General features: G+C 42.4%; 1 protein-coding gene across 1 annotated transcript in view; it reads left to right on the plus strand.

The window, feature by feature from the left end:
• The first annotated feature begins 7039 nt into the window (after nucleotides 1–7039).
• Nucleotides 7040–17271, plus strand: part of POLA1 (DNA polymerase alpha 1, catalytic subunit) — a 184676-nt gene continuing 174444 nt past the window's right edge. The window contains 10 exon segments of the mRNA XM_058824903.1: nucleotides 7040–7080; nucleotides 8476–8600; nucleotides 9503–9599; nucleotides 10066–10146; nucleotides 10921–11036; nucleotides 11283–11345; nucleotides 13265–13363; nucleotides 14229–14424; nucleotides 14646–14823; nucleotides 15736–15914. Of these exon segments, the coding sequence (XP_058680886.1) occupies nucleotides 7050–7080; nucleotides 8476–8600; nucleotides 9503–9599; nucleotides 10066–10146; nucleotides 10921–11036; nucleotides 11283–11345; nucleotides 13265–13363; nucleotides 14229–14424; nucleotides 14646–14823; nucleotides 15736–15914 (1165 nt within the window). The 5' untranslated portion in view covers nucleotides 7040–7049.

The raw sequence follows: 17271 nt of genomic DNA on the forward strand, positions 1-17271 counted from the left end.
TTATAGATAAAATATAATTTAAGAGAAATCTCTTTACTATTTACATTTAAAGTGCATTGTTATCCCTTCTATCCCTTTTTTTCTTCTCCTGGCTTTCCAGATAAGCACTCCAATCTCCTTAAATCCACACAAAGCTAAGACTGCCTTTCTTGAACATATTTGTATTGCACTCACTTCTATCCATTTTCAATCTCTCTGGTGCCTTCCTTTACCACCAGCTCAATTTCAAACTTCTTGGACTGATCATCAGTATTCTGTCATGCTATCTTTTCCAGGATAGCAAAGTCTCCAATACTTTTTTTTTCCTCTCCACTGTTCCTGTCAACCTTTATCTTTCCATTTGTCGATGTTTCATGTAAGGGCCTTCACAGCTTTTTGCCCATACTCTTCCAAATGCAAACGTGCCAAGTGAAACATGAGAAATCATACTGTAAACTGCATTTGAGTGATTGTTAGGGATTCACATTAATATTTTGGGTACCAAAAACTTAATAACTGGACAGTTTCATAATCTGGGTAAAGACACACACTTTATTTAAAGCAAAACCCCTACTTTATGCACTGTAAAATGACCATCTGGGAGCTAGTATAGCTTTTACTAGTTATTATCTGAATGCCTCTTCCTGTAACAGCTTCTTCCATTTTGCCTGAACTAAGGTAGACCAAGTACCATACCTAACTGGAAATACCTTTTCTCTCAGGTTCACAGTTTCTTTCCTGCTAGTGTCCACAGGAAGAATCAAAAGCTGGACTTTAATTAAAAATTTGTGACTTGCTAGTGTTGGAAAGCAAGAGCAAATGCACTGGAACAGTGACCCACAAGGAGACACCACCACTAGGCCTGACCTAACTTGTGTTTCTACCTTGCCTGCAGTGATGAGGCAGGTCCAAAATCTTCTATGATGATCTGGACTCTTGGCTGGGCCTGAAGCTCACCCTGCCTGGGTCTGTGGGAATCACCCCTGTGTCAAGTTGCCCACCCCTACCAGCCCTATCATGTCATTGTCTCCTTGTCCTCATGAGCAGCTGCTCCTTGCTACACCCTGACAGCTGGATCAGGCGTTCCTAAGTCCTGAGTTGAGCACAGTGGGGCCTGGCCCACGGCTATGTGGGATCTTCTGCAACTCCTCCTGTGCCATCAGCCAGGCTGGCTTTGGTGACCTCATTGTACTGGCCCCCTGTCCAGCCCAAGTTCCTGAGTGAATCTGCTCTCAGAACCCACCTGGCAGCTCCTTAAGGCTGGCCTATAGGGTTTCTGACACCCTCTAGGTCTGTCTGCTGTGGCCCCTTTCCAGGCATTGTCCCTGCCCTGGCTGAGTGTCCATAAAGTTATCCCCTGACAACCTGCACCAGCTAAATCCCTTTTCCTGTTCTGAGCCCTCAGGTGTGAGGACACACCTTGTTTGTGGGGAATGGAGTTGCTGTCAAGGCTGTGAGGGCACTGACAGTCCTGACCAAGCCTCACTTGGGTCCCTTGTCCTCTGCTCGTGGGCCCTGAGTTCTGGCCTGTGCTCTTGGTCCTTGCTGGAGCTGAGCTGTAGGAGTGCTGCTCTCCATCCAGCTCAGCCACAGCCATGTCCCTGCCCCCCCAGCCTCACCTGGAACCTGCCTTGTCTAATGGACTTGTTTGGTGAGTCCGCAGTGGAAGTGTTCAAGGCCAGACTGAATTGGGCTTTGAGCAATCTGTTCCAGTGGAAGGTGTCCCTGCCTGTGACACAAGGGTGGGAACTAGATCACCTTTAAGGTTCCTTCAAACCCAGATCATTCTACAACTTGCCTGGTGATCGCTGGGCTGCATCTGACCCAGGCTGCCATCACTGCACCTGCCCCTGCGTTGTATTTTCGGTTTGTTTTGAGACCAGTGTCATCACCGTGGACTTGTCCCAGCTGATCCTGACTCCTATCTCCAGGCTGCCCTGCTCACAGCCCTCAGCATCTCCAGGCTGCCCTGCTCATAGTCCTCAGGCTGGGGAAAAGGCCCCAGATTCCTGCCAGGCTCCCCTGCTGCAGGGAGCATTCTTGGCCCTTGCTGCTTCCCCCCAGTGTGAGCACAGCCTTCCCCAGCCCCAGAGCTGTCAGGGTTACAACAAGACTCTGCAGCATCTCATGATGCTGTCCTCCCTTCTGCCTAAGGGATCTGAAATAGTGAATGCTGAGAGTATTCACCCATGGAAGCACATTTGATCTTCAGCCAGGTCTTGAAATGTAACAGCCTCTCTGCAATAATGTTCTGCTTATATATTAATTGTTCATTTCTGTGCAATTGTAAAGAGAGAGTGCTGAAAGTGGTTACAACAGAGACCTTCATGCTGTGGCAATAACTGTGCGCTCTTGAATACCATTGGTATCAGACTTAATTCTTAGACATTATAATTATGTGAGGGCTCATTTGCTGTGAGTTTGCTCTCACTTGTCTTCCCTATTTAATATACATTATAATATTTTGTACTTTTCTTCTACGCTTGAATAGGAATATTGTATTAAGCAAGCAGGTGATGAGATTCTGTTCTCTGTTCCAGTTAGCATACTTTCACCAATTCTGGTCCAGTTACTAGGATCTGCTGTAATTTAACTGCAATCAGAATTGAATTGTGTTTGTTTAAAAATGAAAAAAAGTGTCTCTGAATGTTCATTCCACAGACTTTTTCTGTTGTAATGGAGATTAGTGTGTGTACTTTTTTCTATTTCACATTTTTATTTCAGAGCCTTAACATCCTAATAACAACTTTATTCTCTTCATCCTGTTGTTAGCAAGTAACTCAGGTAGGAAATTAAAAAGAGCTGTGCAGTGAACAAAAGGCATTTAGAGGCCCATTAAGCAAGGAATTTACCCTTTTAACATTAATGTCTGCATTATCATTATTGATAAACATAAAGAGAAGCATCTATTCTTTCATACTTCTGTCAATTAACTATATGTGTAGAGTTTTGAAGGAAAGATGCTTATAAGTTAGTAATTTGAGATTTCTTTTCATTTCAATTTATAAAACTAGTTTTAATAACTTCTTTAGGAGTTTAATACTCCGAACAGTTAAATAATTCTTGTTGAAATGTCACATGCATAGGACAGTTGAGTAAGCAGCTGCAGAAGTGGTCAGAGCTGGATGAAATTAGAAGGAAAAACTTTAATTTAATTTAGTGATAATGTGCTGTAATTCAGATCAATGTAAAGATTAAAAGTAAGATAATTAAATACTCCATGTTTGTAGGAAACACACACATAGAACATATACACTCATATCTTGAGTAGCATGCACACACACACAATTCTCCACAAAGACAGTCTGTACTTAACTAAGTAATATAATAGCATTTAAGCATTTTGAGGTAGACATGGTACAGGTGAATTTGCTATTTTGCTGTCATTCACGATTGACTGGCATTGTTTTTATACCACCACTCTTAGTTTTAACAGATTTTTTTCATCATCAAAAGCATTGCCTACCATAAGCTTAATTTGTAACGTCTAAATGTGAGAGTTTTAACTTTTTGTCCTACTGTTTTTGCAGCAGATCAAGCATACTCTAGTCATTAAAAGGAAGAAAAAAAATCTTCAATACAGTAATTATTTTGTCCTTTTAACTTAGTTTTGATACTATAATCCATTTGTACTTTCCTATGCTAATATAAACTATTGTTTATATTATCTTGGAATGCTTGCAATGAGTTTACAGTATTTACTATTAATAACTTACATATTTAAATTACAGCTCTGAGAAAACAAAATAAAAAATACATCTTTGTCACCTTTTGTTGAAATCTTGGAGTTTCCTGGGGTTCTTCTTCTGTACTGTGTTTTTTGCTGCCCACCATCTTCGTTACTATGCTTGTCTTGCACTTTCCTCTGTAGCTATCACACTTTCCTCGAGGGAATCTTGTCGGCTCTGGACCACCAGAATTCCCACTTCTTGTTCTTAAAAGACAACTGAGCAAAGGTTATGCCAAGTTGTTCTTGTATGGTTGTCCAAAGGGAGGGGAAAGCTCAGCTCAAAGCAATCTGCTGTGATAAAGCCTGTAGCAGAGGAAGTCCCAAATCTTGCTGGGTTATTTTTCCTTCCCAAAGCAAAGCCTATCCCTTGCTCCCCCCACCTTTTATTTTTTTCTCCCTGCAGCATTTAAATATGCTTGTTATGCTGTGCTGTGGGAAACAGATGCATTCTTGTTATGGCCAGAGCTGAATGTCAGGATTGAAGGAGCATCCATGAAAAACTCTTTTGTTTGGTCTGTGCTGTCCCACAGTGGAGCTATGGTAACAACTTCCGTTGGGGAAATTAACTGTGTCACTGTGTTCAAAGCACAGCACCACCTGAATGACAAACATGCCACTGCTCACATGACAGCTGACAAAGGGTATTGTTTAGTTGTAATCAAAAGCAATAAAGTTCAGCCAATTCAAAAATCCAAAGCATCTGAAGGCTAGGTATATGTAGAATGCACTGGCATTCCATTTTTATTCAAACTGAAGAATTTAGAGATATTGTTATTTCATAAATGTTTATGTATTGTGGTTTAAAAATTGAGTAACTTCTGGTTTCGAGCCCCACACCACTCTTGGTGATTGTGCACATGTTTAAAAAAAGGAGTAAAGCAAATAGTGCCACGCTCCTCTGAGGAGAGGGTTTGTGTAGGTGTTGTTGGTTTAACCTGGCAGGCAGCTAAACAGCACACAGCCACTCACTCACTCTCCCACCCACCCTCTGAGTGGGATGTGGGAGAGAACTGGGGCAAAACCCAAAGTATAAGGATTGAGACAAAAACAGTTTTATAGGAGAAAAAAGGAGAAAAAAGAAGAACAGTAGTTAGAATTTACAGAGTGAGTGATGCATAGTGCAATTGCTCACCACTCACTGACTGAAGCTCAGACAGTTTTGAGCAGGGGTCTCTGGCCAGGTTCCCCCCCAGTCTATACACTGGGCACAACATCTTATGGTATGGAATATCACCTGGGGTCAGCTGTCCTGGCTGTGCCCCCTCCCAGCTCCTTGTGCCCTGCAGCCTCCTTGCTGCCAGGGTGGAGTGAGAAGCTGAAAAACCTTTGGCTTAGTGTAAACACTGCCCAGCAACAACCAAAACATCGGTGTGCTATCAGCATTGGTATTCCCAGAATGCAAAACACAGCCCTGTACCAGTTACTAGGAAGAAAATTAACTCAGTTGTGGTGGAAACCAGGGCAGCAGATCAGAGGGACATTCTTCCTGTGGCTGTCAGTTTCCGGGATGCACATTTGCCACAGCTAAGCCTGTTTAACTAGGTACAGCTGAGAGGGGTCGCTGTCCCTGCAATGGCACTCTGGCTGTCAGTGTCCAGCCTCTTTTGACACCAGGGAGCTGCCACAGGTGGCTGGGGTCATTCTTCTGCTTCCACCTAGACTAGGTCCAGCAGTGGGATAATGTTGTACTAGCACCTGGGTATGTAAGTTTGGAGGATTGGGAGGGTTTTTATTTATCTTACTAATGCAAAGGAGCCCTGGTAGAGAAGGAAGGAAAGTAATTTTCATTTTCAGAACCTTATAAATTATTACCACATAGTTGAAAATAATCAGTATATTCAGACCAAATAATATTGGTTCACATTTCTGCAACAGGATATCAGCCCTAAGGAGAGAGCCCTGTGGTGCCACCTGCCTTTGCAAGAAGCTGGAGTCACTGCCTGCAAATTTTCACAAGCTTCTGCACAAAATTCTACAAGTGATGGTAGTAGGTTTTTTGAGTAATGACTGGCCAGCACTGATGTTTCTGGACAAAATATTGAGGTTAATCTATGGTGAAACAGCACGAACCCCATCAGTTGCCCTGGGTGAATGCACACACACACAGATGTGAACACTTCTAGAAGAGAGGACTTGTAACACTTCAGTTGTTTTAACTGAAGCTTCTAAAACCTTTTCCCATCTTTGCTTGAAACTGAAATATGTAATTTTCTGGACACAGTCCTTGATCCTCAGCTGAAGGCTGTTGTGTAAGTACTCTTGACACAGTTGAGTGAAGATATCTCTGTATCATCAAAATGAAGAGAACATACCTCACCTTCCCGCCCTGACCAAGTCAGGGGTATGCAAGAACAAAAGTCTGGTGGGTCCTTTCTCAGAGCCTTACACACACTCGGCCCTTGAGATATCAGAAATCTAGTCTGAATCTACTTTTTTTCCTCTTTCCATTTGTAGTGAAGAATAAAAAGGAAAAGGGTTTGGAAAATAGAAGGGCATCCAATATTATTTTATATATATATAACATATTAAAAATAGATATATTTATATATGTAAACTATATGTGCATGTAAAATTTACACACACACACACAAATATATATATAATTAATATATATAAAAATATATATAAACATATTTTGTCACTAAGCTGACCAGCCTCTGAAAGACTCTAGTCATTTACTGAAGAAGTTCCTGAAACTTGTGATAGAGCATCATACATAAATATGCAAAAAGAAGACCACGGCTCCCACCTAAGTTAATATTGTCATGATCACTATTCGCCCTTCAAGGGTTACAGGTCGATGGAAGTCGTGTGTGAAATCCCCGTTTATTAACGTTGTTGCAGGTGATCCCTCACGCTCCAGCCTGGCTCCAACTGGCATCGGCCACCGCCTTCTCCCAGCTCAGGAGATGCATTTTATACGCGACATTCAGACACGATACATTTATGACAAAGCATTTAAACATGGCTTTGCCCCAGCTGCGGCACCGGACCCGTCCGGGCAATGGGCCCTGCAGCAGATGGAGCCCTGCTCAGACGGTTCAGACTCGCGGGATACCGCGGGCCCTTGCGCCAAAAGAACGCCGGCCAAGCCGGGGCCGCAGCAGCGTAGGCCAGGCCCGGCCCGGCGGTGCAGGCCTCCCGCAGGAAGCGGCACCGCCCGGCGCCGAGCGCCGCTCCCGCTGCGGGCCCCGCTGCCGGGCCGGGCCCTTCCGCGGGCCGCGCTCCCTCCGCGCCCGGGGCGGCCCCGCCCCCGCGCCCGCTGATTGGCTGCGGCCCCGGCGGCGGCGCGCGGGGCTCCCGTCTCGCGCCACTTTCGGGAGCCTTTGGCGCGAGCGCCATGGCCGAGAGCGGCGCTCGGGGCCCGGACGGTGAGACCCGGGGACGGCGGGGCGGCCGGGGCCCCTGTCCTTGTCCTCCTGTCCTTGTCCCTGTCCCTCGTAGGCGCTGGCGTTTCGCTGTCAGGCGGGGGGCGACCGGGCAGCAGCGCTGGCGGCGGCGGCGAGCGCGCGCGTACCGGGCGCGGGAGCGCGCGTGCGCGGCGGTCGGTCCGTCGGCCGCGGTGGGGGCGGACAGCGGCGCGCGAGGGTCCCGCGTCCCTCTGGGAGGCTCGGCGGGGCCGCGCCCCCGCTGCCCCAGCGGCGGGACCCGCTCCGGGCGGGCGCGGAACGGGGAGATCCGCCCGGGGACGGGCTCGGGCCGCACGGCCCCGCGCCGGCGGTGCAGCCCCGCGGGCTGGGGCGGCTCTGCCCGCTCGCGTCTCAGCTCAGGGGGCAGTGGCGGGCGCGGGTGGCCCCGGCTGGGGCTGGAGCACGCGTGTCCCAGAGGAGCGCATTGCCTGAGGCGTGCAGTAAAGGCGGAGCACTGACACAGATACACGCGGCCGGAGCGGTCTGTGCTGCTCTCCCCCACAGGGCAGCAGGCAGTGCAGATGTCCCTTTTAGCAATGCCGATCCGGCCTTCTCTCATGCGCGCTGCCGGGGTGCAGCTCCGGTCACAGAGTGATGATGTCCTGCTGCCCTCAGGGGGGAGTGCCCGGCTCCTGTGCCGGCACCGGGTGTGGAGCTCCTCACACCGAGCCCGCAGCCTCGTCCCTGGGCTGTGTGCGTGCTGCTAGGACTTGGGTTGGGCCCGTTTGTTCCCTCTGGTCAGATAAGTGTTCCTTCCCCTCTGCAGAAGAAGAAAGCATCTTTCTTTCTTCTCTGGAGAAGTACAAAGCATCTTCTTGCTGGGGAGAGCATTTGGGAGGGAAGGAAGTGGAAGAGGAAATGGGGTGACAGCTGTCAACAGATTTCTAGTTTGTCTCAATCTGGTCACACTCAAACGTTGTGGAAACCTCCTAAAAACATCGCCTAAAATCATCTCTGCTTTGTAGCAGTGTAGGCCCTCTCCAAGTCTGGTGTTCCTGAGTTGTCATGGAGACATGCAAAATAAAAGGAGCTGGAAATTCCCAAGGAAAGGGTGGTGGGGGGGATCTCTTACAGGGAAAGGCTGATGGGATTTGAGAGGTGCTTTGGAAATGAGGTGGTAGCTTCATGCTGAATGTGAGCTGGCATGAGAGGGCTGTTTGAGCTCCCTGTCAGGCCATGCCCTCAGCATCATTCCAGAACTGGCTTAGGAAGAGCCATCTGTGACTGAGCTTTTAGCCAAGTAGGTTTTGGTTTTAAGCAAAACTGCAATCGTCTATTAATGCATCACTGACACTTAAGTACCAAAACTAAGACCTTGTTGTTAAACTAATTTATCTTGTTTTTAATTAATTACAGCTATGAGTGAGTCTGGAAGTTTTGCAGCATCACGTTCTAGACGTGAGAGGAAGAATAGAAGAGGCCAGCAAGAAGCACTTGAACGTCTGAAAAAAGCCAAAGCTGGGGAAAAATTAAAATATGAGGTGAAAATTCGTCATCTTCTTAATTAAAAGTGCATGTGAGCTGAGAAGATATGTAAAAGTTAGAGGAACCAAAATAAGCCTTTCAGATCAGCTTTTGTGTTTTTAATCATGTATATTTTTATGAGTGTAGCTGTAGTTTTCTGCTTTCTAATATAATTTATTTGTTTCTTTCTGTTTTCAAAACTAACCCATTTTTGTTAACTGCCATTGCTTGAGAACTATGCTGTAGGGAAGGACCAGCTTTTAAAATTGCATAATTAATGTTATGATAGGAAGTACCTTTCTTTAAAATCTCAAATTATATGAAACTTTAATTTCAGAACTTTATATGACTGAAATCCATTAATATTGATATGCTGTGTTTCCACAAATAGACCTCAATTTAAGTGGTGTAAGTAAAATCTGTCAGTGTAACATTGATACTGTAACATTGTCCAGTCTGGTGCCAACAGGAAGTGACTTCCTCATTGAGGTGAATAAATGTAAAGAAACCAGAAGTCCTTAAATCATTAACATGCAAATTTTCTGTGAACACTCTGCTTGGGTACATCAAATCTCTTTCCTTTTCATTCAGCTCATATTGGTGTTTGAGACTAGAGCCAAGGGCACAAGTTTTCACTGCTAGGTTTTTTATTTTTTAAATTTTTAGTTTGTAATGAAATGAGCAATAAAGCAAGTAGCTTTCAAATGAAATCTCTGCCAGTGCTTCAGTAGATTTTGAGTTTCAGTATACTGTGATAGTTTTAAGAATTGATAACTTGTCTTTTATGACTGCCAAAAGTTGTGAACAGTGTAGCAGTGTAGGAACCCTACAGGCCTTCTTCGGGATTTTTACATTCTGCCTGACGATCTGCAGTATTGATGGTCTGGAAACTGTTAATCCTCATATGCCTTAACTGTAGGTTGAGGAGTTCACGGGTGTTTATGATGAAATAGATGAGGATGAATACTCCAAGATGGTCAGAGACCGTCAGGATGATGACTGGATTGTTGATGATGGTAAGTTAATTTGGAGAGTTATTTTGGTTCTAGTGTTATAATTCAATTAGGCTTCATAATGTTCATGCTTTGAGGTAAGTTATTGTTAGTACATTCTTAAAATTTGTTTTAGGAGACAAGACAAAGGCATTCTTTTAATGGAAATTAATCTTGGATTGTTCTCATAGTAGTCTGTTGGGATGGTAATGAAAATATTTTTCCATGAAGACCTGTTGTTGAAATTTTATTTCCAGTTACCTGTGTTACAATTTTACAAAAAAAGTACTGGTTTTGATAGTTTCTAATTAAACATGTAAGAATATAGTTAGTCTAATAGAAGATACAGCTGAGAGTGCTGTAGTTTTTAATACTTACTTTTGTAACTTTTGCTCTGTATTAAAGGGGGAAAAATGTTTAAATATGTAAAAAATTCAGGAATATCAGAAGACAGAATTTAAACCACAGTTTTTAAACATTTTTTCTACAGATGGGATAGGTTATGTAGAAGATGGAAGGGAAATCTTTGATGAAGATCTGGATGATGATGCTCTTATTTCCAATAAGAAAGGTAACTTGCATGTGACCACTGGAGACTGTCTGCCAGGGTCTTTTAAAAGGTGCCCAAAATGGGCAACCTCCTGCCATCAGTAAATGTGATAAATATGGCCAAATGACAGATTACTTCGTGTTCTTACGAAGCTCTGTCATCTGGTGCCTGTGGATTTTATTCAGCCCCAGTGATGCAGAGGATGGAGGCTCACAAATTGAGCTCACATCACTGTTTGCTGCTTCAGCACAACTGGGGCACTGCTGCTCAGTCTGCTGTGGAATGGGGATTCACTTCTAGGAAAAATGCAACTGGGAGGACTCTTGGTTTTCAAAGCCAGTGCCTAAAAGATGTGTGGTTTCTCTTGACCACTGAAGTACTTGCATGCTTGTAGGACTCTTGGATCATATGATTTTCCCATTTTTTAATGTAATCTGGTGTCAAACTGAGAAACTGAATCTGATGTTGAGAATCCTAGCCTAGTGCCAAACTCCTGGACACTCATTTTTTATTCCCTGGAAATCCATGTGAAGTATCTTTGTCCTTTTTCTGGAGTATGCAAAAGGCATCTCTGACATGATTAAGAAAGAGAGGGTGATGAGACGATTTTTCATTTTTTGTGTGTGCATGACAGCTGCTACAAAGCTGAAAGATGACTAGGCTTCTTTTCAGCCAGAAGTGCAAAGGTAGAAGAGGCAGACTACCTTGGCTATCTGTCCCTTTTAATAACTGGACCTGTAAACATTGATTTTTTTTAACGTGAAATTCACATTTTAAATTTTTTTGTTTTGGTAGGAAAAGGTGGCAGAACATCTACAATTGATAAAAAGAATGTGAAAAAATCCGTGGTGTCAAAGCCAAACACAATTAAGTCTATGTTTATGGCCAGTGCTGGGAAGAAAAACACAGATGTAAGTTTTTACATTTTTTAATTTAAGTATTTCTGACTTGTTCACAGTTTTAGTGAGAATGGAGTAAAGTCTCACTTTAGTTTCTTGTGTCTAGTGAGACAAACTTCTATTATGATCTCTTGTGTATGGAGCACTTCTGAAAGTGTTGTGTGTGTTTTGTGGAAATCCTCTAGTCATTTACTGCTGTTCTCCTTGATTGGGTTTGCACATGTAACTGAGACCTGTTTGGCTACTCTTACATTACAGAAAACTGTGGACCTGTCCAAGGATGATTTACTGGGGGATATTCTTCAAGATATTAGTGCTGAAGTAAGTATGTTAATAAAATCTCTTGGAAGCAACCTTAATCCATTAACTTGTCATAGAACACACTAAGAAAATAGATTTTTTTTTTGGCGAAACTAGACAATCTAGGACTGATTTCATCCACAGCGCATCTCATTGATATATTCCACATGTGTGTGCTGTTGTCTCTACTCTGCAGATGTTGCATGACTGCATTGCTTGGTAAGGCAATTCCTCTGTCACCTGATTGCAGATTGTTTATATCAAGGTGATGTGGAGCCTGTGCTAATGCAGTCTTCAGGGTTTGAGTCACAGGAGTGAAAGAAGACTTGGCTGCCTCTGAGTTGTGTGCTGTGTATCTGTCACCACTCCTCAGCTTAGGACATCTCCATGTGAGCTGTATGGGAGGAGCTGAGGGAGCAGTGTTTCAGCAGGTGATGTAACCTGAACCTCTGTCTGCCTCCTGCTTCCCGTGGTTTCCTACAGGGAACCAGGTTGTCCTGGTTTAGGACAAATTAGGGGAAATTTCCAAAAGGGAGCCCCCCAAAACAAAACAAACCTCCAACCACCCCTCCCCCAATACCGGGTTCGGGAAGGAATTTCTCGGAGGAGCAAAGTGGAAAACAAACCTATTTATTTACAAGTAACAAAAGAACACTCCCCAACACAAGAAAAGAAAAGAAAACCGACTGTGTTGTGAGGGCGTCAAGCTTCTGTTGCAAGCTTCGGGTGTCCTGGAGCTCTCAGGTCAGGTCCGGAGCCGGTCCAGTATCTTCAGGGAAGGGTAAGAAAGAGGGAGCAAAAGAAAAGGAAAAAAAAACAGCGCAAAAAGCAGAAAGCAAGCAAGCAAAGCGGCTAGCCAAGCCAAGCAGCCAAAAAGCCCAAAAGCAAAAAGGCCTGGTCAAACACTCCCCCCTCTCTTCCCTGCCCCGCCGCAGCAAGACGGCCGGGGGGGGGGGGGAAGAGGGAAAAGGCACAGCTGCCAGACACAACACACGATATTGGGATAAAGGCTGTCAACCCACGACACAGGTTAACACTCCCTTGGAGGCAGGAGTGCAGGGTTGGACTGTCTCAAATATGTGATGCCCTTTGAGCAAGATTTCTTAAAACCAAAAGGATTGCTCACAAGTAAATGTTGAAACTGCTGTAGTGGTGAGATACTGAGGTGGAATGTGTTGAACCATAATAAGCTGAATGTGTTTTTTCAGCCCAGTAAAGGGTATAGGATGTCCCAATGTAAAGTTATTCTCTTAGTTTTGTGCTCTTATTATTTTACTCCTCTTCATGACATCTGATTGAGGCTATAAAACCCCCCATGACTAACGCTACCCCTGCCCCCTGGTATCATTAAAGAAATGCAATTTAATGCTGTCAAATTTGTGGAACATTGATTAGGGAAAATAATTGCACTATGGCTTCTATTTACTTAAATATTACTTAGCTACTATTTTTTTTTTGTTTTGTTATTTGTTTTGTAAAATTTCTGTTGTTACTAGCTGTCAGTAAGGTCAAGTATAAAATATCTGTAAATAAGTTCAAATGTGTTTTCCTCTAGCGGAACAGTACTGAAAGAGCACTTCAGCCTTTCATGAGACATGTATCTTCAGCAGATATGAAAAACAGCACAAATTATTCTGATACTTGTGCAATAAAGGCACAGTTAGCTATTGAAATTCTCACTGTTTGAAAACTGTTTCACTTATTGATGGCAGTTTTCCTCAGATCATTTCCTCTCCCAAAACATCTAGTGTGCGTCTTCATGGGCTCATTGCTCAGGTAACATTATTTTATGGGGCTGAGTTTCATATCAGGAGGTGTTTTCTTCATCAGCCAAAAATATTGGTGTCTTTCTTTTGGATGGAAAATGTTACTAACCAAGGCAAAAGAAAATACTAAACAACTTTTACTTTTGTCACTTTCTCTGTTCTTTCAATATTCAGACAGTTCAGCTAAGTCCACCACCAGTTATAGTGCTGAAAAGGAAAAGATCTGCTGGAGTACCACTCAATCCTTTCTCTGTACAGTCCCAAACTCCTAAGGTAAAGGGGGAAAAAAATGTTTTTATTGCTAATAAGCGCTAATCTGTGTTTTTGTTGATTTGAATACTGTTGACTTTTGTTTCTCCTCCTGGAAATTAACTTTCTCCTAAGCTTCCATAGCAGTATTACAGTGTCACTTTGTGCTTTTTTTCTGCATTGCCTTTCATGTGAACACATAAACAGTACAATTAGTTTGTGTCTGTGGTCTAGTAGGAGTCTGTGGCTGGTACATTTGACAGGTGAAACTGTTGTTACAATGTTCAGTGCATCATATGAGGGTGAGTTTCTGCTCTGTCTCTTTTCCAAAGAGTAGAAAAGTTCCTTGTGGCAAGGAGAGGAGGATGGGAGGTGAAATAAGCAGCAGTGTGGAAAAGGATAAGAAACCAATCATTTGCAGAAATGGAAAACAAATGGAAAATTGTTGCTATGGGTAGAAATTTGCCCTAGTGGAAAATTTTGGAGTGAGAGGAGGATGGGCTGCTGAGGATGGAAGGCTAGCATTTTATTAGGATTTCTGGTAAATGGAAAGGACTTTATAGCTAGAAATATGAAGAGATAGTTGGTAATGGTCTGTAGAAGGAAAATGAAGTAGTGTAGATACGTCTCATTGGTGAAACCTTCTGTGACATCAGCTCTTATGTTGAAAAGAATCACCAGTGCTGCTCATCTTAGCAGTTGTCATCAAAACTAGAAGCAATTGCAAAAAATGGGGAGATGTAGTAAGAAAGGATCATGGTGCAAAATATGTGTAACTTTTCTTCTACCCCTGGTTACTAGATCTGCAAATAGCAAGTCGAAGGTTTTGTTTATTTTTTTCTTTGCTCTTACAAGATTATTTTTAACTCATGGTGGAAATGTTTTTCAGGCAATCACCCCTATATCAAAGAAAGCACCTGCTCATGTCAGAAAGGAAACTCCTCCTCCAGCTTCATTTCATCTTAAGCACCCCAATAATACAGCAAAATCTGTCAGAGTCTCTGAAAATGAGGACACCAAGCATATACAAAAACCTATAGAAAATGAGAGAATGGTGAAGGCAGTAGGAGAGAAAGCTACTAAAGGTATCAAAAGTAAATGAAAACCCAATTCTGGAAACTCTTTAAATAGTGTCTAGTAGTTTTAAAACACTTGTTAAATTGTACTAGTTTAGATAGAACAAAGTATCATATTTAAGCTATCAATACTGTATATTATGGTGATGCTTATAGTGTGCTATCTCTGCATACTGCTATGGTATGCAGTGTGTCATTTTGATGATTCAAGCCTTTAGTTCTACCTGCAGCACTTCCAGATGATGATCAGGGAATGATGGATTTTGATGAGGAGGACTTTGATGAACCTATGGAAGCAGAGCATGTGGAAACTATATCTGAGACAGTTGAAAGCTTGAAAAGAGACAATGAAATTGAGAAGAAAGAGACAGAGCAGCTGGAATCAGAGAAGAAAGAGACTTCTGCCTTGTAAGAATCTTTTTTGCTTCTTTTTATTCTTCCACTAAGAAGGCTCTCAGTTTCCATTCACCTTAGATTTAGCTTCATATTTGTCTTTGCCACAGGGATAATTGTGATATAGACAGAATGATAATAATGCTATGCAATGCTTTTTTCTTCATAGTTACATTAAGAATAGTAACATGCTGATAGTTACTTAATTGAAAAATATTTGATGTTTTTGGGTTCTAGCATGTGACAACATGTATTTCACACACTGACGTGACTCAATGTAAGTGTTGAATAGTGAATTTTGATGTCAGTAAGCAAAACCAAGGAATTTCTAGCAATACTTACTCTAAATCTGAAAGTATTTTGTAACAGATGTAGGTAAAAGTTTTGTTGCTAAAAGTAATGGTGAACAGCTATATCTTTGGAAATAGGAAAAAAGGTGGGCTTTTCCCTGTTTTTGGATTTTTTTAATTGTTTGGAAAATCTTGAATCATGTTTCCATAACAATATATTCAAACTGTAAAATAGTTGAATGATGAAAAAGACCTAAACATCTAATGGCAGAAAAGGTAGTTTTGTTGAAATAATCCTTTGTTCCCACTAAGCAACTTGTATGGATGGATATATGGATATGGATGGTATATTTGATATGTGAAGAATTGAATTGACCTAGGCTGAAATAGCAGGTGACTGATTTTTCAAAGCCTGTGTGTGGTGTCTCAAGGCCCATACTTAAATGTGGGTTTCTGTCTTTGTCACTCCATCCCTCTTTGCAGAAGAAACCTGAGGTAACCCAGCTGTTGGGAATGTTGCTTGGTAGTGGAAAGAGAAACAAAAGGTGTGAGAATATAGGCCTGGAACAAAGCAAAATGGTAATTACAGCAAAGGCACAATTTTAATTGTTTTTCTGTTCTTCTGCAAAACCTGCAGAAGTTGTTCTCTCCCAGGTCTCTCATGTTGGGACAGAATTGATGAGGATGAAGCTGATCTAGTAGCAGCAGAAGTTCAACTGGACCCCAATCTCCTTCCACTGGTGAATGGGGAAAGTGATGATCAAGTCTTCAGATTTTATTGGCTGGATGCTTATGAAGATCAGTTCAGTCAGCCAGGTAACTGTTCAGCTAAAGGCAGAAAAATGCTAATCTGATTCCTTTTGTTCAGATTTTTTTTTGAAAATTGGGGCTTTCAGACTTGACTGAATTTCATCCAGTTGCTCTGTGTGTCTACGATGTTCTAAGATCTCTTGTATTTCTGTACCTCTGTACAGAAGAGGCAGAGCAGTGCACTGTGGGGTCAGAGGGTCATCTCTTGGCTTAGGATAGGGGTAGGGAAGTAAAAGGGATCTACTAGCACTGTTCAGTGTTGGTGACCCATTGTCTTTCTTAAAATTTTATACACTCCAGGAGCAAGCTGAAGTTGTTAATTTCTTGCTCAGTGATGCAACAACTGAGCATGCTTTCTTGTTTTTGGAAAAGTAGCTCAAAATTCACGTGGATGAATAAAAAGCCTGTACTGTAGCAGTTGCATGATTTTATGCAAAGGAAAGGTATGTGTGTCAAGGAAGGAAGGTGGTCTGAAAAATACAAGGTCTGTCTTGTATTGCTTATCCCCTAATTCAAACTATCTAAATCTTGAAGGTTATCTTCAAATTAAGATTGCTGGCTCTCATAGTCTTCAAATTGCATCATTCTGATCTCAGCTCTGGCAAAACAGTTTGTGTTCACGTGTTCTGAGCACTTCCCATCCATCCCCTCATTTCATCAGCACCTTTAGGGTATTGGGTTTCTAGTTTGTGCTTCATGTGTGTTTGCCAGAAGGTTCTTTCATGTGTTGGTGGAGGTTTTTTTCAGTTGAAGCTGTAAGCATTGAGTGAGATACATTTCTTTGTTAACACCTTTTATTGTGAGTTGGGATGCCAAACTTAAATATGAGACTCTGCTGGGCTGAACAGCTTGGTGATGGGAGTGGTAATAATCATAGATATCTTGATGAAATCAATGGCTCTAATATAAAATTGCTACTTGTAAAGAACCCGCTATTGTTATTTTTCCTTTTTTTTTGTCTTTTAAGTCAGTGATTGCTGAATGGAACATAATTATGAAAGGATTTCTGTTCCTCGCATGCAAGGAGTGTTCTTTTCTCATTATGACTTTTTCAGGATTGAATAATAAAGACTGCACCTGTTTTCAATTAGTAATGTAGAAGAGAAAATTTTGATATTGCTTTTTGTTTAACATGTTCATGATCTTTGTTTGTGCCTCATTTGCTGTGATGTCAAATGCATTGCCTGAAGAGTAAATACTATAGCATAATCATAAGACTCTTTCAAACTTAATGATTTTTTGGAGGCTTACTTTTCATAATTCCCTTTATGATCTTAGGCAGAGAACTCGAGAATTGTGATCCTATTAACATTTTAAAGAAATAACGAATAAAACCTGCCCTTATTTTTTTTCCCCTCTGCAA

This window comes from Ammospiza caudacuta, chromosome 2 (genome assembly GCF_027887145.1).
Source record: "Ammospiza caudacuta isolate bAmmCau1 chromosome 2, bAmmCau1.pri, whole genome shotgun sequence".
In the NCBI taxonomy this organism is placed as follows: domain Eukaryota; kingdom Metazoa; phylum Chordata; class Aves; order Passeriformes; family Passerellidae; genus Ammospiza; species Ammospiza caudacuta.